The sequence below is a fragment of the Lathyrus oleraceus genome, chromosome 3 (assembly GCF_024323335.1).
Source record: "Lathyrus oleraceus cultivar Zhongwan6 chromosome 3, CAAS_Psat_ZW6_1.0, whole genome shotgun sequence".
NCBI lineage: Eukaryota > Viridiplantae > Streptophyta > Magnoliopsida > Fabales > Fabaceae > Lathyrus > Lathyrus oleraceus.
The window spans coordinates 351,905,301-351,928,407 of record NC_066581.1 but is presented as its reverse complement, the minus strand read 5'-3'; the positions used below and the strand labels follow the sequence as shown (position 1 = coordinate 351,928,407).

At 37.0% G+C, this 23,107-nt stretch overlaps 1 protein-coding gene across 1 annotated transcript; it reads right to left on the bottom strand.

Annotated features, from left to right (window-relative positions):
- Positions 1-2,259: 2,259 nt before the first annotated feature.
- LOC127131247 (uncharacterized) lies at positions 2,260-2,686 on the bottom strand. The gene is made up of 2 exons (XM_051060177.1): positions 2,365-2,686; positions 2,260-2,309 (listed from the first exon to the last, which is right to left on the bottom strand). The coding sequence occupies exons 1-2, from the start codon at positions 2,684-2,686 to the stop codon at positions 2,260-2,262; spliced, it is 372 nt and encodes a 123-aa protein (XP_050916134.1).
- Between the last annotated feature and the right edge of the window lie 20,421 nt (positions 2,687-23,107).

Here is a 23,107-nt window from a genome sequence, read left to right as displayed (position 1 = left end):
AGGGCCATCAGATCTCCCTCATTAATTGAGGTGGCAGATCTGATGGCCACACACACGTTATCCATGGTGGACATAAGTCAAAGTGATGTACGCGTGGTAATTCAAACCAAAGACCAGGATTAGATCATTGGACCAGGATCAGATGGATGTGAAGTTGCCAACACACCACCAGAGCTAGGGCTCCGGTCTTCTTCTCCGGTGGACCTGACCGGACTGGTCCACCATCAACCACCATCAAAATGAAAAACAAGGACATGGATTTAAAGGAAAAATACTCAGGAGCTCGAACCTGACCTCAATTTTCTCCAAGTCCAAGTATATAAAAAGCTACAGGGATTTGAATTTTGAGGATCATGAACTGAGTTGCTTAGATTTGACCTCAAAGCAAGTCAATCTTGTTGCCTACATTGGTAGGACTTTAGCCAACCAAAAATCAAAGAGAGTGATGAAGAATTAAGAGAGAATCGAAGAGATGAAATTTCTGAAAATCCACCTTCGAGGGAGCTTGAATCTTGCTTGATCTTGCTTCCAATTGGCCCTGGCTTGACTTCAGATGCTTGCAGGAAGTGAAATGGATCAAGAAAAGGCTTGGATTCTTGGAGTTTCAACTTCAAAACTGAAGTGAAATTGAAACTCGATTTTCAATTGAAAACCTTCAAGTTTATCCTCTAATGGTGAGGGTTGGGATTGCAGGTTCAAAGCTTGGGCAAGGTGTCCCCAATTCTGAGCATAAGAGGTCTTATTTATAGGCTATGCATTTGCTTTCTACACACTTCATTCAAAATGCCAAAAATAGAAATCTCCCTTGCATGGATGCATGGGCAAGTGATATGCCCATCCAATGATGCCAAATGATCCATAATTCTATGTTATCCAACCTGGAATTATGTCACATAGCCATGCACAAAGGAAATGAAAATTGAACATAAATCTTACCAAATGGAACCTTGTGAAGAACTCATACGCAAGTCTAGCAATCTTGGTCTGAATTAGGTGATCTTGGACTTCTTGGAAAGGTAAGATCAAGGGGAACAACTATCATGTTGAACACTTTTCCATTTGAATCTTGGATCATGATGAATTTTGAGGTGGAAGTTTGGGAAATCAAACATAATTGAAAATTTTCTAAGTCCCAAGTCAAATGTTCACTTCTTCCACCTTGAATACCTTTTTCTATGGGCTTCAAATGTAAAAGGTTCATTCATCAAAGTTGTATCTCTTTAAAACCTCTTCAATTTGGTCATAAATTTGACCTCATTTGGATTTGGCATGAAGGAGTTATGCATTTTAAAAGTTGAGGAAAATCTCTTGTTCAATGGTAATGGCCCAAAGTGACCTATAATGTTTCCTCTTGGTACATGCATTTGAAAGTTGAATTTGAATTTATTCAAAGAATAAGAGTTGGAGATTACATCTTGTATTTGATTATGAAACTTTAATGTCCTTCATCTCATAAAAATTGAGCAAGTTATGGTCCTTGGAAGTTGACCTCCTAACTAGGGTTCAGACAAAATGACCTATAATCTTTCATCATAAAAAATGACTTTCCAGGACAAACAAGCTCTTGACTTCAACATGAAGATTGTTTGGGATGTCATAAGGAGTAACTGTGCTCTTGGAATCATTTTCATATGACAAAATTTATAGGAGATAGGGTCTAGGGAATCCCAATTTTGACCAGTTGACTTTCTCTGGTCAACCACCCTGAACCAACTTGAAAAATTGAAGTTTTGTTGATCTTTGGGACTCATGGAGGATCACATATGTATAGGATGATGTATAATGAAGTATCCCTTTAAATATTTGATCAAATGTTGAATAAACTTGATGAGGAAGTCACACAAGATACCCAGATGAATTAGGGTTTCCAAGGCAAATAAGCTTCAAACTCTTGATGATTTCTTGATCAAAATGATAAGTGAAGATCACAGGGATCCATATATGATGTCTAGAAACAATGTGAACCATCTCTTCATTGATCTCCTTCCATTGAGGGTCTCAAACCCTAGATATGAGCTTGATGAGGCATTGGTGGATGCACACACAACCTACAAAAGAAACAAAGCTACACTAGACATTTTTTTGGTATTTTGGTTAGTGAATAATGAAAAATAAAGTATGATACAATCAAATGTGCTTGGTGATCTCTCCCAATGCAAACCCAATGAATGAGGGGGGTAAGAAGGATGTGTGATCCCCAAAGCTAATGCATATGATAAGATATCATGAGGGATCTTAGGGTCAAGAGATTATCTAATGTCAAGAGATTATTAGCTTCCTTGATTGCGGTGACCTTCTGTTTCCATTCCCTATGAAGACATCTTAAAATATTATTAGTAGCAATTTCATTGGAAATGGGCTTACCAAGTGCATTCAAATGGTTTACAAGATGAGATTTTTGCATATCGGAAATGGTTTCACCATGCTTCATATGAAAAAGTTCAAAATCTTGGTTCAGAATATTTCTTCTAGCTTGTTTTACCTCATTTGTGCCCTCATAAGCAAATTGCAATGAGTCCCACATAGCTTTAGCGGTTGTACAGTGGAAAACACGGTAATAATCATTAACTCCTAAAGAGGATATAAGAATATTCCTTGCTTTCCAATCATGAGACCACTTTTTCTCATCATCTGCGGTCCATTGTGCTTCCGATTTAGGTACAACAACACCATCCACATTGGTCATAGTAATTTCAAAAGGACCATTTTTATGGCGTTCCATAATTCCCTATCAATAGTTTTTATATGGACACACATACAATCCTTCCAATAACCATAGTTTTTCCCATTGAAAGTGGGCGCTCTATTATATGCCCCTTTAGGTTCGGGAGCCACAATCTAATAAGCGATTTCAAAGCACAAGATAAACTGGTGCTCTTGCTACCACTTTTTAGAAAAGGGCAACGATCTAGAGGGGGTGAATAGATCAAACATAAATTTCTTTGATTAAAATTCTATTTTAAAAATATTTTCCATAGCAAGCTAAAGCAATTCTGAATCAAAATTCGTTTATCGCAAACCGTTATTAGAAGAGTCAGCTATGCGTATGAAACTGTAACAAAATGAAATTAACGTACTACAATGATGATAAAATAAATCAATAGGTTTTTCAAAATTTTGTTTGACAAATTTTACACTTTGATAACCAATTTCCAATGAAATTAAGAAATAAAAATTGGCTAAGACGATTTGTCAAACACTTGGTGTGCAATAAACACCAAGCTGATTTTTCCTTAGTGTTATTGATTTGAAAATCAAATTGCAAGTTTATAGATTTCAATTATCTTAGCAAAAACAGTTTGAAATATTTCAACACTAAAGGAATTATCAATATGTGCACATTTTCACACTTTAGTATATTAACCAATTATGAAACACACACACACACATGCGCACAGAGAGAGTGTGTGTAAGAGAAAAAAATATATATATATATATATATATATATATATATATATATATATATATATATATATATATATATATATATATATATATATATATATATATATATATATATATATATATATATATATATATATATTGAGAGAGAGAAAGCACTTAAGGATTTGTTTAGGCATTTCCCCAATTGTCCTTACTATGGGTACGTCTGCCTCTAATTTCAAATGAAATTGAGATATTCAATAATCTTTGCAAAATGTTGAATACAAGAGAGAAATAAAAATTCAAACCCCTAAATCCCAAATTTGATGTTGATTCTAATTTATTCTCTTCCCTTGATCTTATGCAAGATCAAATGTCCCAAGATTTCCAATTTGATTCTCCGGTTCCACTACTTCTTTGATAGAAACTCCTTTTTTCAAAGCTTTCACTCAACTGAATCCTAATTGCAAAATCTTGTGCCCAAAACCCCCAAATCGCAATTGATCTTGGAGGGAAAACCCTAATTGGTTTTCTCAATGAAACCCCCAAATTAATCTCAACCCAATTGATTTTACAAATCCTAAATTGGACATTATCAACCTTGAATCTGTATGGCACCCAACAAAAATGATTATGTGTAATTATTGTGTGTATACATAGAGAATGGTTGGAAATGATGACGATTACTTTGTATATTCTTTGGTTTCAATGTATTTCAAAAGGATGCACGAATGTATATATGTATGTGTGTGTAATTGAGAAAAGAACAGAAAATCAATACTTAGAAAATTTTACAAGTTTTTGTAATTTTTAAACAGTATGTCTCGACCTCAAATTGTATGTGTCAACCTATAGAAGCATTTTTGCTTCTATGTGTGGACCTGAAAAGCCATATGTGTTGATCTTAAAAGGGACAGTGGCTTTGGTCATGCCAAAAACCTAGCATCTGTTGACCTATAGGACGTATGTGTCAACCTGAAAGACTTATGCGTTGACCTAAAATGCTTATGTGTTGACGCGTACTAAACAAAAGCTTTGGTTTTGCAAAATCATCAATATGTGTCGACCTCTAGCTAGTATATGTCAACCTATAAATTTGTTTTTCACATAAAAGCTTAATTTTAACTTGTAAAAACATTTCTCAACTTATAAAATAAGGTCCAATATACACAAATACTAAGTGTCCTAGTTTTGACATTATTCAAAACATTTCTAAAAGGAAAATGCACTCACACATATAACGGCTATCCGAGCTCCATACTAAAAACCAATAGATAGTTGTAATTGTCCTCTCTATATAAGTGTTACTCAAAGTCACACTCATATAAACTTTCACTCATACTTTTAAAAGTTATACTTCCTTCACGTCCTTACTTAAGCGTCAGAGTACTAATCGTTTTGGAGGTAACATCTCTAATCACCAAAGAACTGTCACTCCCGCACCATATGACTTTTCACAGTGGTCATCATCATCCTTTCACCAATTCTCTTTTCTACTCTAGAATGGTGACATCATGTGTGGGAATCTTCTTTTGATTCCCTCAAATTTTCTTAGGTGTACCATGACTGTCCTTTTCTATTATGACTTTGAGAAAAGGTAAATGTTTTCCTAATCGTTTTTCTTCTACTCCTTTAATGGCCTTCAAAAGAAACTCAAACTCAAAGCATTACCAACGATATTTGATCCATTATTCAAACTATTCCATACAACGCTTCACTAGTTCTTCCTCCAGTAAGTGAACAATGAAAACAACAACAACAACAACAATAACAATAACAGCAACAACAACAACAAGAAGATCCCCAAGCTTCAATGATGGTTCGTCAACCGTCAATCCTACAAATACGTCAAATTCCTTCACTACATAACAAAGTTTCACATCTCATTTTTCATTTTATCCAACGCAACATCCCCTACCTCCTCCTCACACTTTGATTCCATTAATGTTACATGATCTCTAACAAATACCAACTTCATTCATCACACTAAACATGAAATAGCTGATAAACATTTTCAATTTGATGCAGCAACAAAACACTAGAATTTTCCGTGTTAAAGAAAACAGGGAGAAGATTCCAATTAAGATAACATCGAAGCTACCCTAATGGATGATTCCTTTGGCACCTGTTTTCAAATATTAATATCTCAAGTGTTTTCAAATGGGCGTCATCATCCTCACCATGATAACATTTCACCTCCATATGACTCTAGTGGAAAATATAAAAGTCATAATCCACCTTAAGACTGTCTCCTAAAGAGGAATTCCTCCTAACATCCGTGAAGGATGCCCAAACACAACTCTATTGAACAGTTCATCACTCACCTTCAATGGAACATGTTCACAACTAAGGGTCACATCCCTAAGTGTTTGAAAAATCCCCAAAGTAGGAAACTTATAATGGTACCCAGGACCTTAAAGAGCACATCGAACATGTAGACACCATAATAGACTGTCACAAACCAAAAGAATAGTGAAACACAAGCTTTTCATTCTAACTTAAAAGGGATGCGCCATGAACTCATTCAAAGGCTTGGAAGACAACTATGTAAATTCTTGGAGAACACTATAATATGAGTCCATATCCTATTTCATAGCACACAAATTCTAACTGAAGACAGTTTCTTCTTCACCGTCATTATGAAAACGAAGAATGATACATTATGGGAGTATATCTAAAGGTACACCAAAGAAGCTTTAAAAGTTAGAAGGGCCAACAAAAAATTGAAATGATGGATCTTTTAGATGGCTTCAAGTTGGATTGCATGTTTAGAGAGAATTTAGGATTATAGGATCCTTAGAAAAATAAATATTTATTCACTCTAGCACATATATACATCAATTTAGAAGAGAATGTGCTAGCTAAATACATTGAGAAGAACAAGACATTGGGGAAGCTCGAGGACAACAATTTCCCTAAAGACGGGGAGAACAATTTCCTTGAAGACGAGGATAATGAGAGGAACAAGGAACCCCTATTTAGGTTCTTAGAGTATATCCCTTTGAACAATTATAGGGAGAAAATCATGCAAGATTTTTCCAACACAAAATTCAAAATATTCATGGTGAGATACCCCTAAGTTGTGAAAGAGTCTGGATAAGTTAACCACACACTTCAGTTCCATTACTATTACATGATCTCTAACAACTATAAGATTCATTCATCACACTAAAAACGAAAGATCTTTTGTTGAACATTTTTAATTTGATGCAGCAACAAAATGCCAGGCTCTTCCATGTTAAAGAAAATAGGGAGAAGATTCTAATTAAGATAACATCGAAGCTACCCCAATGGATGATTTCTTAGACATCAATTTGCAAACATTAAGATCTATAATGTTTCCAAAGAGGTGTCATCATCCTCACCGTGATAACATTTCACCTTCATATGAATCTGGTGGCAAAGATAAGTGTCATAATCCATCTTAAGATTTTCGCCCAAAGAGGCATTCCTCCCAAAATCCATGAAGGATGCACAGATATAACTCTACTAAATAGTTTGTCACACACCTTCAATGGAGCACGTTCAAAACTAAGGGTCACATCCCTAAGTGTTTAAAAAATCTCCAAAGCAGGAAACTTATAATGGTACCCAGGACCCTGAAGAGCACATAGAAACTCATAGACACCATAATAGACTATTATCAAGCCAAAAGAGTAATGAAACACAAGTTTTTATTTTCTCACTTAAAATGGATGTGCCATGAACTCTTTCAAAGGCTTGGAAGACAACTATGTAAATTATTGGAGAACACTATAAGATGAGTCCATATCCCATTTCATAGCACACAAATTATAATTGAAGACAATGTCTTCCTCAACGTCCTTATGCAAAGGAAGAATGAGACATTATGGGAGTATATTGAAAGGTTCACCAAAGAAGCTTTAGAAGTTAGAAGGGCCAACGAAAAATTGAAATAATGGATCTTTGAGATGGCTTTAAGTTGGATTGCATGTTTAGAGAGAATTTAGGATTATAGGATCTTTAGAACAAAACCGATTTATTCATTCTAGGACATATATACATCAATTATAAAGATAATGTGCTAGCTAATGACATTGATAAGAACACGACATTAGGGAAGCCCGGGGACATAAATTCCCTAAAGATGGGGACAACAATTGCCTTGAAGACATGGATAATGAGAGGAACAAGGAACCCTTGTTTAGGTTCTTAGAGTATATCCCTTTGAACAATTATAGTGAGAAAATTTTGTAAGATTTTGCCAACAGAAATTAAAAAAAATCATGGTAAAATATCCTTAAGTCGGGAAAGAGTCTGGATGCGCTGACCAAGCAGAGTACTTCCAGTTTCACAACTACCATTAACATGAGACTGATAAGTGAATTCACATTAAGGATGATGTTGATTGAAAGTGCCAAGAAACACAATAAATGGGGGTTTGAATTGAGTTTCTACAAAACAAAAACTTTTTCAAAACTAACTCAACAAAGAAACAATACGAACAAGAAAAATAACAAAGTTATTTTTACACTAGTTCGTTGTTAGCGAAGCTACCTCTAGTCCTCCCTAGCAAGGTGAATTGTCCTTCTCAAGAAGGACTTAATCCACTATAACCAAAACCTGATTACAGATACCACAAAGACAACCCTTCCTTGTCTTCTTGAGCCTATTTGACTAAAACCTAGTCACTCAAGGAAACCACTCAAACAAATTTGAGATTTACAAGTTGTGTTTACAAAGAATGCTTCTAAAAAGAAGATTAACACAAGTTAATACAATGAATATATCTTACACAGTAACAAGCAAAAACTCTTAGGTGTATACAAAATTATACACATAAATAATATGACTTCAACATGAGCGTGTGTAGTAGCGTTATAAAAGCATTAACAACTTCTTCAAATCTTCAAGTCTCTTTTATATAGGCATATAAAAGAATTGTTGGATGGTAGAATTGGAATAATGAATTGCGGCTGTCTCTTTACAAAATGGTTTGTACATGGGAGGAAAAATGGTACAATAGTATTGTCATTAGCCCACAAAATCAAGATAATGGAGGAAAGGGTGATCTTGTACTGTGTACTATTTTCCTGATGCAAAACCTTTTGATCTTATTTTCTAATCTTCAGAGGCTTCTAATGAAATGACGTTGAAGCATACTTAGAAGGATTAAGAGACAAGTTATCTGAGTCTTCAGAACCTTGGTCTTCATAGTGTTAACATAGTTCCTCAGAACTTGGTCTTCAGAGTCTTCATATCTTGTTCATCAGAATCTTCGAAACTTGAGCACAAAATCTTGAAGGTAGACAGACCTTCAGAGGATATTCAATTAGAGTCACAGTCAGAATCCTTAACATGAATGTTCCTCAGAATAGTTGTCTAAGAGCTTTCTAGAACTTGACAGCATCTTGTAAAGCACTTGAATCTCCTCAGAGTCAGAGTGTATTGATTCCAGAATCTGATGACGTCACACGTTATTGCTTCTGAGTCAGAACTTGTTAGCAAATGCTAGACACTAGATAAAAACCATTAGTGTTCAAAAAAAATTCTAAGAAACAATGCATTGTTATCATCAAAACTAAAGGCCGGATGCAGAACTATATCTTGTTCTAAAAATATCCCTCTTTTTTATGATGACAAAACCATGTATGTTGATGAAACATTCTTATTTGGTTTAATCACATAAAAATATTATAGCTAGGTTTGTAAGCTCCCCCTGAATTTTATACTGTTAAAAATTATTTTTCAACTTAGAATGTCAGAGTTAGGTTTGCAAGCTCCCCCTGAATTCAAGACTTAAAATAATCTTAATACATATAAAAGTTTTAATCATCATGAAAGAAATAACTTCCCATAAGGCGAAAGCCTGGTTGTTACTCTCTTTCAGTAAGGCAGACTCCTAGTTACTATCTGATTGATATCTTCCCATAAGGAAGAAACATGGTTGTAATGGATGAAGTAGCTTCCCATAATGCATCAGCTTTGGTACAGAAGTAATTCATTCAGAGTCCTGCTTGAGTGGCAAAAAGTATGGTTATCAGCATCATCATAGAGTATGATTTTCCAGAACTTTCAAAGCCTAGTTATGTCAGAACTTTCATTGCCTGGTTGAATTGTTAATGAGAACTGATGTCAGGTTTCATATCCTAGTTGTATTCATCAGGTTCAGAACTTGTATACATCTGGTTCAAAACTTTGTCTGGTTCAGAGCTTGTATACACCTTGTTCAACTTAGGCATTTGGTTCACTGGTTCAATAAGCACCTGAAACACTTGGTTAACATGATGAACTTATTCAAAGCTCTCAGAAGGATTACCAATGTCAGAAACATATAAAAAACCTGTTTGGGTTTCATAATCGGAATTAGATATATCAAAATTAATCATTATTTCTCCCCCCTTTGTCATTATTCAAAAAGAATATAAAGACAAAGTAAACACAATCATTCTTACTCCAAAAAAACTATCATTTTATTCAAAAGAATCTAGAGTACATAAGTAAAAAGAAAACAAAGACAAAAACAAAGTTTTTAAAACTAAGGTTTAAGAGGGGTGTCATTCTTGATAAGATCTCTCCAAGCACCCCTTCTAGCTTTGATGTCCTTTCCTTCACTTCAGAATTCTTAGCAAAAAGATGCTCCAAAGCCTCCAGAATGAATTCCTCAGAATTCGAAGTTTTCTTCTCACCAGAGACACTTCCAACTTATAGAGTAGGCTCAGAAATAACCAGAGGATCCTGAACTGGAGTAAGAGGTGAAGTCACAATAGGAGCAGGAAGCAGAAGCATTGGAGGAACCTTCTGAAGCAGGGGTTCAACAATACCAAAGAGTTTGGTATGGAAGTGAAGGTTGAGAAAAACAAGAAAGGGGGGTTTGAATTGTTTTGGAAATAAAAGCTTTTTTTTTAGAAATAAGAACACACGGACTTTTATACTGGTTCGCTTGAAAATCAAAGTTACTCCAGTCCACCCGACCAAGGTGATTTCGCCTTCAAAAAGGACTTAATCCACTAATCTTGAAAGATTACACAACCAATCGTCTAAGAGAATAATCTCTTAGCCCTCTCAAGTATACAGACTACGCAGAGTCACTTGAGGAAATAATATAAGCAAAAAATGAGTTGTAATGTAAAGTGCTTCTAACAGCAAGCAAGTATTACAGAAAAGTATTAAAGCAAAAGCTTTTCACGTAAGAGCAGCAGCTCGTGAAAAATAAGAGAGAGTGTGAATAATGTTTCTGTGTGTCTCAGGTGTCTCTCTAGAGAAGTAATATGTCCTTTATATAGTAGTTGAGAAGGACCGTTGGAGTGATAACAAAATCATGGTCATTGATGAGTATTTAATGTCATTACTTCTGTTGTTTCTTTCTATAACCATTTTTTCCGCCTCTTTAATTCTTTCTTAAAATACTTCCTTTCCATAGTGAGATTTCTTTCCGTTGCGCGTTCTGGACTTATGAATCTTCATCAGAGTCTTGATGTACTAGAGTCAGTCTTCAGAGGATGATTACGTCTGACTTCACCAGAGCTTCTCAGTGTTCTAGTCTTCTTAAATATCAGAGTCTAAAGCCAGTAGTCTGTTGGAGCTTCTGACTTTGTTGTCTCTCTTTGACCAGAATCAGAGTGTCCTGGACGTATTCCTTTCTTAGCAGCGTCTGATCATCTAATACTTTATATCTGACATAAGTTTGTATCTGATGTATGGTCAGAATCCTCCGTGAGTGTTTAGAGTCCTGCATGAATGTTCAGAGTCCTGCACACTTAGAAAAAATCTCGTTAGGGTGCCATTTTGGGTTTCATCCTTTGTTATCATCAAAATCTTAGAAATTTATTGTAGAACCAGTTTTGTTCTTACAATCTCGCCCTTTTTGATGATGACAAAATAGTTTAAGTTAAAGATGAAACATTTTCAGAAAAAGTCTTAGATCGGATTTGTAGTGAGCTCCCCCTGAGTTAGATCATGGATAGTTCAGAAGTTCTTACCGGACCTTCCATGGTTTGGTGTTTTTAGCTACTTTCCTGCATATCTTAAGTCATATTTAGAGACAATGTTTGCAGAGTTTGAGAGGAATTAGATATGTTTTCATCAGAGTTGTTTTTAGTTCTCCCCCTTTTTGTCAGAATCAAAAAGACTTAGCAAGGAACTTAACAAAAAATAGATATAAGCATTTACATAAGCCTGACAAGCAGAAGGCAAGAAAGCAGATATGGAAACACAAAGCAACAAGTAAAGCAGAGAAAGCAACAAGCAAATCAGAAAGTAACAAGTAGAAAATATCCTAGGTGCCTAAGGGTTTGGAGGTGGAGGCATCCTCTAAAGCAGCTGGGATAGCATGTTCTGAATGTTGACATTGATAGAATCTTGTTGATCCAGTCTGGCTCGAACTACCTATTGTTCTTTCTGCAGCTCTTCAAGGGTCTTCAGGACCAGAGGGACGAATCCAGAGTTGGAGGACTCCCCCTGAGTCAGTGCATCATTTTTTGCTTTGGCAGCAGACTCTTCAGGAAGGCGAGCTGCTTCTTCAGCGTCAGCTTTGGCTTTTGCCTCAACTTCAGCAGCAGCAGCATCAGCAAGAGCTTTGGCTTCAGCTTCTCTGATTCTCTGAAATTCTTCTTGTCTTGCTTTCTCTTCAGCTTCCTGTCTTGCCCGCTCCTCAGCTTCTCTGGCTAGACGCTCTTGGAGTCTGATCTCAGCGTCTCTGATGAAGTCATTGCGGACTTGTTCAGAGAGGTCTTTCAGCTTGAAGGCTTCAGAGGTCATCCAACTTATCACTTTGTTCCAGTGAGTCCTTACAGTGGAGGGATCATCACTGATGCCAGAGTTGATGGTCAGAGACTTGACCTTATCAACTGAAGACTCTGCGAAAACCGTAATTGCTTCCTCAAGGGTCAGAAGGGTGGTTTCTGGTTCAGAGGTTTGGGTGGGAGAGGTGGGGGGCTTAGGTTAAGTGTGGGAGTTGTTGGGTCAGCGGAGGTAGTGGGTTGGGGTATTTCAGAGTGTAGTGGTTCGGATGGTTGTGATTTAGAGTGGATTGGTTCTGATGGTGTAGGTTCAGAGGTGGTTGTGTTTGGGTTTTTTGAGAGTGAGGAAGTGACTTTAGGTTCAGGGTTAGAGTGTGGTGGCTTATGAGAGGCCAAAGCACGGTCTTGGATCTGGGAAAGAGTTGGGGAGTGAGGATCAGAGGGTTCAGGGTCAGATGAAAGGTTATAGTAAGGTGGGGATTGTGGAGATGGTAATGAATATGGTGAAGTGGTTTCATTTAGTATTTCTGCTTCTAAAACAGGTAGGGTTGTAGTGGCAAGGTTGAATTTTTGGGATGGTAGGTTAGAAGGTCTGGTGGTTGAGGGAGGAGTATCAGAGGTTGTATATATAGGTTTTGATTGAGGAAGTGAAGAAGCAACAGGTTTAATTTTTACAGAGGGAATGAGAGATACAGACTTACCAGGTGATCCAACCAGAGACACTGGGGTCTTGATCCAGATGGTTCTCCCAGCTTCGCTCTCTTTGCCTGCTTGGTCTTCTCATAGGGCTCCCGTGTCCTCTTCTAGAAGTCTGGAGGAAATTCGGGCAGCTAGTCTAATGAGGAATCTGAGATATCCACTCCTTGTTTGGGCAGATCCTCTAGATATTATGCGACTACCTCTGGAGGGTCGATCTTGGAGAAAAGGTAGAGTCCATTTGGAATCTCCCTCTGATATTTAAGTGCTTCCTAGGAGGTTTCCAGTGTTGGTTTGACCCTCACTTGATTAATGATTCCCATGCTCTTCAGATTGCGAGCGTTCAGAGGTCTACCAGTATCTATCATCACGTCTTCCATGAGTCTGAGCTGAATCAGATGGTCCACGAGGCCACTTTCAATCAGCACATCAGATATAAGTCTCCCCAGAGGAATGTAGTTTCTTGTCTTCATGTTGTTTCTGGTATCTTTCACGGAGTCTTTGAGATACTTGAAGAGAAGTGCGGGAAGGCAAAGCTTTAGACCCTTGTGAATGCAGTAGAGGATGCATTTCTGGTATGTGTTGATGTAGTCTGAGGAGTTAGAAGTTGGACGGTGATGGATGGTGCCTAGAATAATCTTCAGCCATACTCGGAGGTTCTGATGCAGTTCCTTGTTCTTGGAATGTTTGCCTTCAGCATTCTGTTGGAATATTGTAGGGTTTATCTCATGGGACAGATACTTTGCCCTAGGGTTGATGTTATAGATGCGTCTTCCTCCAGTCTTCTCCATGTTCAGAAGAGCAGCAATTGATTTCTCTGTGATAACTATTTTGACTCCCAGAATGTAGGAGACAATGTAGTGATCATCAGAGTCAGCGAACCGCCAGAACTCCTTTACCAGATTTGAGTATACTAGGTCGTAGAGGCGTTGAAAGTAGTTTTCTCACCCTTGCTTCTTCAGTTCATCAGTGAGGTCGACACCATTTCTTTTCATGTTGTCAAAATCCACCAAGGTTTCACACAACACTTCCAGTTTCTCAAATGAAGTTGTAAGATGAATGTGAGGCTCACGATCAAGAATGTGGGGTTCTTTGTAGACGGGAGTGAAGACGATGCCGCTGATTGCAGGGTTTTGATGACTGGAACTTAGAGCTTGCTCAGTTGAGTTCATCTGTTGAGAGAAGTTGTATACTGACTACTGTTGAGAATCCATGAAGAATGTTGAAGAACTTGAGATGAAGGTTGAAGAACTTGAGTAAGAACTACAGAAAGGCCTTTGAGAGAGGAGAGAACTGAGAGAGAGGGTTAGGTGAATTTGTGAGTGTAAAAATGTGCAATTGTGAAATGTGAAGAGTATATATACCCAAATTAGGGCGCATGAAAAACGACATAAAAGTGGGAGTTTAGCACATAAACCAAGTACACGCGCTAGAGGGGAGAATGATTACAGCTCATAAATGATGTCTAATCCCAAAATCAGCACACTGCTCGAGGAGATATCAAGAGACTATTTCTCGATTACTGTTAGGCAGCTGTCTAGAAGTTCCAAGGTCAGACGCATGATGTTCCACGTGTTACTTTATCTGATCTTCAGGAATACCAAAAGGTTGGTTCCTGGAGATTTCTAACTCAGATGACTTCTAACTGGTAGTAGCATCCGAGTCAGATACAGAATCCAACTGTTTACTTCAGAGTCTTATTTTGCTAACTCAGAGGCACATTTCATCAGGACAATTTTGAATATTTAGATTTTTTAAGATAAAAAAGAATCTATCTTCAGCAAGGGGTTTGGTAAAAATGTCAGCCCATTGATGGTCTGTATCAATAAATTTTAACGTTACTATCCCTTTCTGAACATAGTCTCTAATGAAATGATGTTTTATTTCTATGTGCTTAGCTCTGGAGTGCAAAATAGGATTCTTACTTAAACAGATGGCATTAGTATTGTCACAAAAGATAGGAATGTTACTCTCAAAGATTTGAAGATCTTCTAGTTGATTCTTCATTCAGAGCATCTGAGTAGTGCATAATGATGCTGAAATATATTCTGCTTCCGCAGTGGACAAAGCTATGGTTGATTGCCTTTTGCTGGCCCAGGATATCAGATTCTTTCCCAAGAGCTGACAATTCCCATATGTACTTTTACGTTCCATTCTGTCTCCTGCGTAATCTGCATCACAATAACCAGATAGTCTATACTTTGATGTTTTCTCATACATCATACCCATGTTAGGAGTTCCTTTCAGATATCTGAGTATTCTTTTAACATCTGTTAAATGAGATTCTCTAGGATCTTATTGGAATCTGGCATAGAGACATACACTAAACAGAATATCAGGACGTGTAACAGTCAGATAGAGAAGAGAGCCTATCATACCACGATAGAGCTTTTGACAAACCTTCTGACTAACTTCTTCTTTTTCCAGAATGCAAGTTGGATGCATAGGTGTCTTAGCAGGTTTGCATTCCGTCATTTCGAATTTCTTCAGAATATCTTTTATGTATTTACTTTGATGAACATAGGTGGCTTCTAAGGCTTGATTAATTTGAATTCCTAGAAAGAACTTTAGTTCTTGCATTAAGCTCATTTCAAATTCTGCCTGCATTAGCTCAGAGAATTCTTGACATACAGAAGGGTTAGCTGAACCAAAAATAATGTCATCAACATATATCTGGCATATCATGAGGTCATTATTAATGTTTTTACAGAAGAGTGTAGAGTCAACTTTCCCTCTAATAAAGTCATGTTCCAGAAGAAAATTGCTTAGCCTTTCATACCAAGCTCTAGGAGCTTGTTTTAATCCGTATAAAGATTTCTTAAGTTTAAAAACATGTTCTGGACAATTTGAGTTTTCAAAACCTGGAGGTTGATTGACATACACTTCTTCTTATATATATCCATTAAGAAATGCGCTCTTGACATCCATTTGATATAGTTTGATAGAATGATTTACAGCGAATGAAACAAGTAAGCGAATAGATTCTAACCTGGCGACTGGGGCAAAGGTTTCTTTGTAGTCAATGCCTTCTTGTTGACTGTACCCTTGTGCCACCAGTCGAGCTTTATTTCTGACAACTTTGCCCTTTTCATTTAGCTTGTTTTTGAACACCCATCTGGTTCCAATGATGTGAGTGCCTTTGGGCTTGGGAACAAGATCCCAGACGTCATTCTTTGAGAATTGATCTAGCTCTTCTTGCGTGGCTAGAACCCAGTCATCGTCTTGAAGTGCCTCATCACAAGAAGTAGGCTCAGTCAGAGATACTAGTCCTAGAGGAATTTCTTCAGGTACCTTGAATGTTGACCTAGTTTAGATAGGTTCATCCTTATTTCCCAGAATCAAATCTTCAGAGATGTTGAGGCAACTTTTTGATTTCTTTTGGATCGTTGGGGTTTTAGTTCCTTCTAAACTTTGTATATCAGGTACTTCTGGTGCTTTGATCTTTTCGTCAGAACCTGCAAGAGTAATCTCCAGATCTGCAAGTTTCTCAACTAGCTTTGACTTTTCAGGGTCAAGCTTATCATCAAATCTGACATGAATTGATTCTTCCACAATTTTTGTTTCTGTGTTGTATACTCTGTAGCGTTTAGAGCGTTCTGAGTATCCTAACATAAGACCTTTTTGTGCTTTTGAATCAAACTTGTTCAGATGTTCTTTAGTATTCAGAATAAAGCAAGAGCATCCAAAAGGATGAAAATAAGAAATGTTGGGTTTTCTTCCTTGACACAGTTCATAGGGAGTCTTCTCCAGAATAGGTCTTATGGAGATTCTATTCTGAATATAACACGCTGTATTTACTGCTTCATCCCAAAAGTGCTTAGCCACATTTGTTTCGTTTTTCATGGTTCTGGCCATCTCTTGGAGTGTCCTATTCTTCTTTTCTACAACTCCATTTTGTTATGGAGTTCTAGGACAGGAGAAATCATGGGATATTCCATTAGAATCAAAAAGTTCCTCAAAAAAATTATTTTCAAATTCTCCACCATGATCACTTCTGACTCTGATGATTTTAGAGCCAAATTTGTTTTGCACTTTGGAACAGAAGCTAGTGAATACAGAGTGAGACTCACTCTTGTGCTTTAAGAATTTTACCCATGTCTAGCGACTAAAATCATCAACAATAACTAGTCCATATTTCTTTCCATTGACTGATGCTGTTTTGACAGGACCAAACCGATCAATGTGAAGAAGTTCCAGAGGCTTAGAGGTAGAAACAATATTTTTCTTTTTAAAAGATGATTTTGAAAATTTTCCTTTCGGACATGCTTCACACAGAGCATCTGAAGAAAACTTCAGCTTGGATAGACCTCTGACTAACTCGAGTTTATTTAGCTGAGATAGCTTTCTCATGCTAATGTGGCCCAAGCGTCTATGCCATACCCATTGCTCTTCATGAACGGACATTAGACATTTTACATTTTGTTCTTTTAAGTCTGAAAGATTTATTTTATAAATATTGTTTTTCCTCTTGCCAGTGAATAGGATTGTTCCATTGTTCTGATTAATTTCTTTGCATATTTTTTGATTGAAGATTACATCATAGTCGTTATCACTTAATTGACTTATTGATAACAGATTATGCATTAATCCTTCTACATAGAGAACATCAGATATAGAGGGAAGAGTACCATTACCAATAGTTCCGGAGCCTCTGATCCTTCCTTTCTGATTTCCTCCAAAATCTACGAAGCCATCATCTTTAAGTTCCAGGCTTTGGAACATATACTTTCTTCCCGTCATGTGTCGCGAGCATCCAAAGTCCAGGTACCATGACTGGTGTCTTAACTCTGCTGCATAAGATATATGCAATTAAAAACAATCTTATCCTTTGGTACCCAGAATCTTTTGGGTCCTTTGTGATTAGTTTTCCCAGAGTTTCTTAACACTTTGGGTTTTCTGGCATTATCAAAACGTTGTGCTTGTGTATGTGTGTAGTGATAAGAAAACGAAGATTTAGGTTTGTCATTACTGGAAGATTTATCTTCACTAGGACCATACCCAATTCCTCTTCTATTGTTCTGACTGACCCCATAAATCATGGATGCCATTCTGCTTCTTTCTATCCCATTCTTCAGAAACTTTTGAAAAGATTTTTCATATTCATAAATTACTGTGTTTGAAGTTTGTGGAGCTTGAGATAATGATTCTTCAAGTTTTAAACATTGTTCATTTGTGGAATCTCTTTCTAATGTCAAAATTTGTTTTTCATCTTTTAGATCTGAAACTGTTATCTCAAGTTTACCACATTCTTCGAGGGTTTCTTCAAGAACCTCTTTTACAACTTTAAATTTTTGTTTAAGTTTCTGATATGAGTTTAGAGTTTCAGACAGGCATGATTCTAGGTCAGAGCGAGAAAGATCAGAAAATACCTCTTCGGATTCAGATTCTCCATCTGATGTATTCCTAGAGGTGGTAGCCATGAGTGCAACATTTTCCTGTTCATCAGAGTCTGATTCTGAGGAATCAGATCCATTGTCATCCCAGGTAGCCATCAGTCCCTTTTTGGTTCTGAAAGAACTTTTCTTGAAATTTTCTCTTCCAGAGCTTTCTTTCTTCAACTTGGGACATTCGTTTCTGTAATGACATGTTTCCTTACATTCATAACAAGTTATATCTTTATTAGATTTACCTCTTGAATTTGATTCTGATCGATCTCCTTTGGGTCTTGGTTTTCTAAAGTTATTATTCCTTTTTCTCCAGAGTTGTTTTACTCTTCTGGTTAAAAGGGATAATAATTCTTCATCGTCAGAGTCTTCCTTTTCATAGTCATTAATGTCTTCTTCTTCAGCCTGGAAGGCTTTGTTTCTATCAGATTTGTGTCTTTCTGATCTAGACTTTAGTGCTACAGATTTGATCTTCTTTTGAGGCTCATCTTACTCCAGTTCTATCTCGTGACTTCTGAGTGAACTGACAAGTTCTTCAAGGATGATGTTGTTCAGATCCTTTGATAGTTTTAAGGTTGTGACCATAGGTCTCCATTTATTTGGCAAGCTTCTGACGATCTTTTTGACATGATCCGCAGTTGTATATCCTTTATCTAGCACTTTGAGTCATGCAATTAAAGTTTGGAATCTAGAAAGAATTACCTCTATAGCTTCATCGTCCTCCATTTTAAAGGCTTCATATTTCTGGATTAGATCCAGAGCCTTTGTTTCTTTGACTTGAGAATTTCCTTCGTGAGTCATCCTCAGAGAGTCAAGTATTTCTTTAGTTGTTTGCCTGTTGGTGATCTTTTCATATTCATTGTAGGAAATGGCGTTGAGTAGTATCATTCTGGCTTTGTGATGGTTCTTGAATTCACGCTTTTGATCATCTGACATTGTGCTTCTGGGAATAGCAACTCCAGCGTCTGTCACAGGTGGTGTTTAGCCAATTGTGACAATGTCCCAGAGATCAGCGTCATAGCCCAGAAAGAAACTTTCAATTCTGTCTTTCCAATAATCAAATTTCTCTCCATCAAAGATTGGAGGTTTAGCATTGTAACTATCTCTTTCATTGGTGTTGGCCATAGCTTTTCTCACTCTGGATCTCTCTACACTGTTAAGTGTTTGATTAGAAAATCAATAACAGAGCCGAAGCTCTGATACCAACTGAAGGTTGAGAAAAACAAGAATGGGGGGTTTGAATTGTTTTGGAAATAAAAGATTTTTTTTTAGAAATAAGAACACACAGAATTTTATACTGGTTCGCTTGAAAAGGGTAATACGCACACACAAGACCAAAACAACAAAAAAAGGTTGCCCGAAGAGATCTCGCTCGATCTCCTGCCTACGTATCTCATCTGGTATGAGAATCAGGGCGACGTAGTTCCCCTTAACAGGGGAGAAACTCTCTCCTAACCAGAGACCAGGGAAAGCAAACAAACTAATAGGGAGACTAAGACTCGAGCCTAAAAGTTGTCATGCAAACAAATCCCTAAGTTGAGGTCTCTAAACAGAACCTAACTCACACAGGAAGCAAGTCAGTTCAAACAGCAAATAAACACCAATCACAAATGATCAAGCATCACACACTATATACAAACAAGAGGCTCAGACAAATGGTTGGGCTTTAGTCAAGATAGGTCATATCAACCTCGACAAACAAGCCAAAACTGTAGGGCTATGCTGAAGCTCTTAACCACTAACATTGAGAGTTAGGGTGAAGCTGATGAAATGTGGGAATGAGGATTAGACCTCATGCTCTTAACCCTGGCCCGGGTGAGCTCAAATCAAAGAAAGCGTGGGGATCTAGAAAGAGGGACCCTATTCCACTTGACTGACTCTATACAGAGATCTTGGGTACATGTTCTAGAGCATCAGCACGTAGTGCGAGCATAAAGAACGACTCACTGAATAACAGGGGATTGATTGCTAATCCCTTCTATCTGTCAATTGCCTCTTCACTTAGGAGGACTTATCAAGTAACATGCCTCACTTGGAGGTCTTTGGCACAAATGTAGACAAACACAATCAGAGCCTTATAAGGAGGACTTCAGCCAAATGCCTGCCAAAAAAGTGACAGGGCTTCCAGACTACATGGAGAAAAAGAGTGGCTACCTAAGTGGTGTATCAACCACACTCCAAAGCAAAGCTCAAGCAAGAGCTAAAAGCGACTAATGTACCTGTACAAAAGCCAAACAATCAATATCTTAGACAGAAAAAAAAACAACAGACAACAACAGTGGAACTTTCCAATATTTACACAATGCAAGTCACAAATGCAAGCACTCAAGTGAGTTCATCACATCAATGGACCTACAACACAACAAGAATTAGTGATCAAAGCAAATGGCATCTCATGTAGTGAGACCACACCAACCATTAGGGCCAAATGCTCAAACCTGAAACACAAAGCTCAATTAGTATGTGTACAAACCACTAGTACCAAGACTAGGTTCAAAAGCAAGTCAAATTACCAAAACAGAAGTCAATATTTTGCACAAATCACATTTAATCAAATAAGAAAGTGTCCTTAAAAGTATCAAACTCAACTCATAAGGCAAATGCTTCAAACAATTCATGTAAAGCAAAGGCAAGCAATGTGATCAAAGTTGGATAATCAAATGAGAAAATCCAAATCAAAACAGAAAAACCTCCAATGATCATGAAATTTTTTATGTGATTTTAACATGTTATGAACAAGCATCATACCAAAAATCAAGTCCAGAAGAGATCAAATGGTATATGTATGAAAATGCACAAATGCAAGGCAAATAATATGACACAAAATGTTACACTCAATGTTCATGTGTCCAAAACAGTGATGTCAAATGGTAAAAATGCAAAACAAAAGCCAAAAAATCACTTTACATGTTAGGATCAAGCATGCCAAATTTCAAGTCAATTGGATTAAACATGAGCATTCCACAATCAAATGAATGCAACATATCAATATGGCATCATGTTCAATCAAACAATCACAATTAAAAATCCAGCCACAAACAAATCAGGAAAATAACATCAAAAAATAATAGACATTAACACAAGCATGTGAAAAAAAGTTTGGATCAATTTGGATTAATCTACTAATTTTTATGATTTTTTGAAGTTGATGAAATAAAATGAAATAATCAAAGAAATAATGGAAGAAAACAAAAATTGAAGTAAATCAGCATATGCACTCAAGCAGATTCGAACACATGCGCTTATGGTAAATGGAAAAATGCAATTGGAAATCAGAAAAGTGCATAAGTTAAGTCTCGAACCCACGCACTGAAGGATGAAGCGAATATCCAAATTAAAGTCAGAAACGCACACGCGAGGATTCGAACCCACGCATGCCATGACCAAGGACCTAATGAAACGCAGCGTTCCAAGGGATCAAATAAATCAAATGGAATTTTTACAAATGCATAGCGACGGTATCGAACGCAGGTGTGAATGGTTCATGAGCGCCTGAAGCAAAACCCTAAGGAGACGAACCAGACGGCCGGAATAGTGATTCCGATCGTCTCCTCCGATTGACTTCCGGTGAAGATGCATCAAAAATTTCCAGAAACGCGCAAGCTACACATGGATCGAAAGCTCTTCCAACCAGGAGCATGAATATCATATCAAAATCATCTAAAACTTCATGAATTCTATGGATCGAACGAAAACAAATTTAACATCAAAACTTTAAATCCACATATCCAGCTCAATTCTTAACCATTTCAAGATCTAAATACATCAGAATCATCAACAATGCAAGATCTACCTAATCATGGCAAGCAATTGGCAAAAAAGAGAGGTCGAAAATTGCACCTACTTGAAATGGCAGTGATGAAATTGTGTCTTTCAAACCTCCATAAGCTCCAGATCAACTTCTCTACTCTTGATTTGAAGCTTTGAATAAGAATTACCACTTGAATCCTCTTCAATTCCAAAATCCGATCCAGTTGAAAGTTCACTTGTTCTGCTCGAGATCTTGCTCAATTGCCACAAAAAATGGATGAATCTTCCTCAGAACTGCACAAGGATTATGAATATGCAAAGGAATTCAAGAATTATGTGAAGAAATTTGAGTTTTGAAGAGAGAGAAAAATGGAGGGAATGATGAATTTTTAGATATAAAATGTGTTGTCTGAGCAAATTCTGTTAGGGTTTGCTATTTATATGGTTCACTAATCACAATGCTAATCACAATTAGGCTTGGTTAATCTTGATTAATGAAATGTGAAGCAAAGTGCAAAAACATGCAAATGAGGTTATGCATGGACATGTGCACGTGAACAGTGCCATACTGAGCTTCATCCTCACTTAAAACCAACCAATAAACATGATGGAATGATCAAATGGCTTGCATAATCAACCAAATTCAAATTATGGATTTTCCCTCCAAAAAGCACATGTATGAACACATGATCACATGAGCTTCTTCCATGCAAGGCAATGGTTGATTTGGAAAGTATTGGTCACAAGGAGCATTTTGCAAAAAGAGTGGACCAATTTGGAGTTTTGAATCAAAAGTTATGCCATGTTGAACTTTCATGCATGCTTTGTGATCATTAGGCCATAACTTCTCAACCAATCATCAGATGATCATGATATAGGACTTTTTAAAAAGGTGAGAGAAAGATATTCAACTTTCATGTTCACCAAAAATCCATTTGAAGCTTCTTTGATGTTGCAAAGTTAAGTTGAATGTGGACCAAAAACTTGTCATTTTTGGAAACTTGAAATTACAGGTCACTTTCCATTTTTGGAAACTTTTGCCATGACTTCAAAATCTTCAAGCTAGATGTTTGAAATGACAAATGGACCTCTTTTGAACATGATTGAGGTGTCTCAACTCATTTCCCCACCTCATAGCCCTCAGCTCTTGCACAGTTGACTTGTTGTGGTCCTCAGATGACCTTGACATGC

What these genes read in the sequence shown, in the direction of transcription:
- LOC127131247 (XM_051060177.1), bottom strand. Translation starts at nt 2,686, where the DNA reads ATGACCAATGTGGATGGTGTTGTTGTACCTAAATCGGAAGCACAATGG. An exon ending in AAACCATTTGAATGCACTTG is followed by an intron (nt 2,310 to 2,364) that starts GTAAGCCCATTT and finishes ATGTCTTCATAG; the next exon opens with GGAATGGAAACAGAAGGTCA.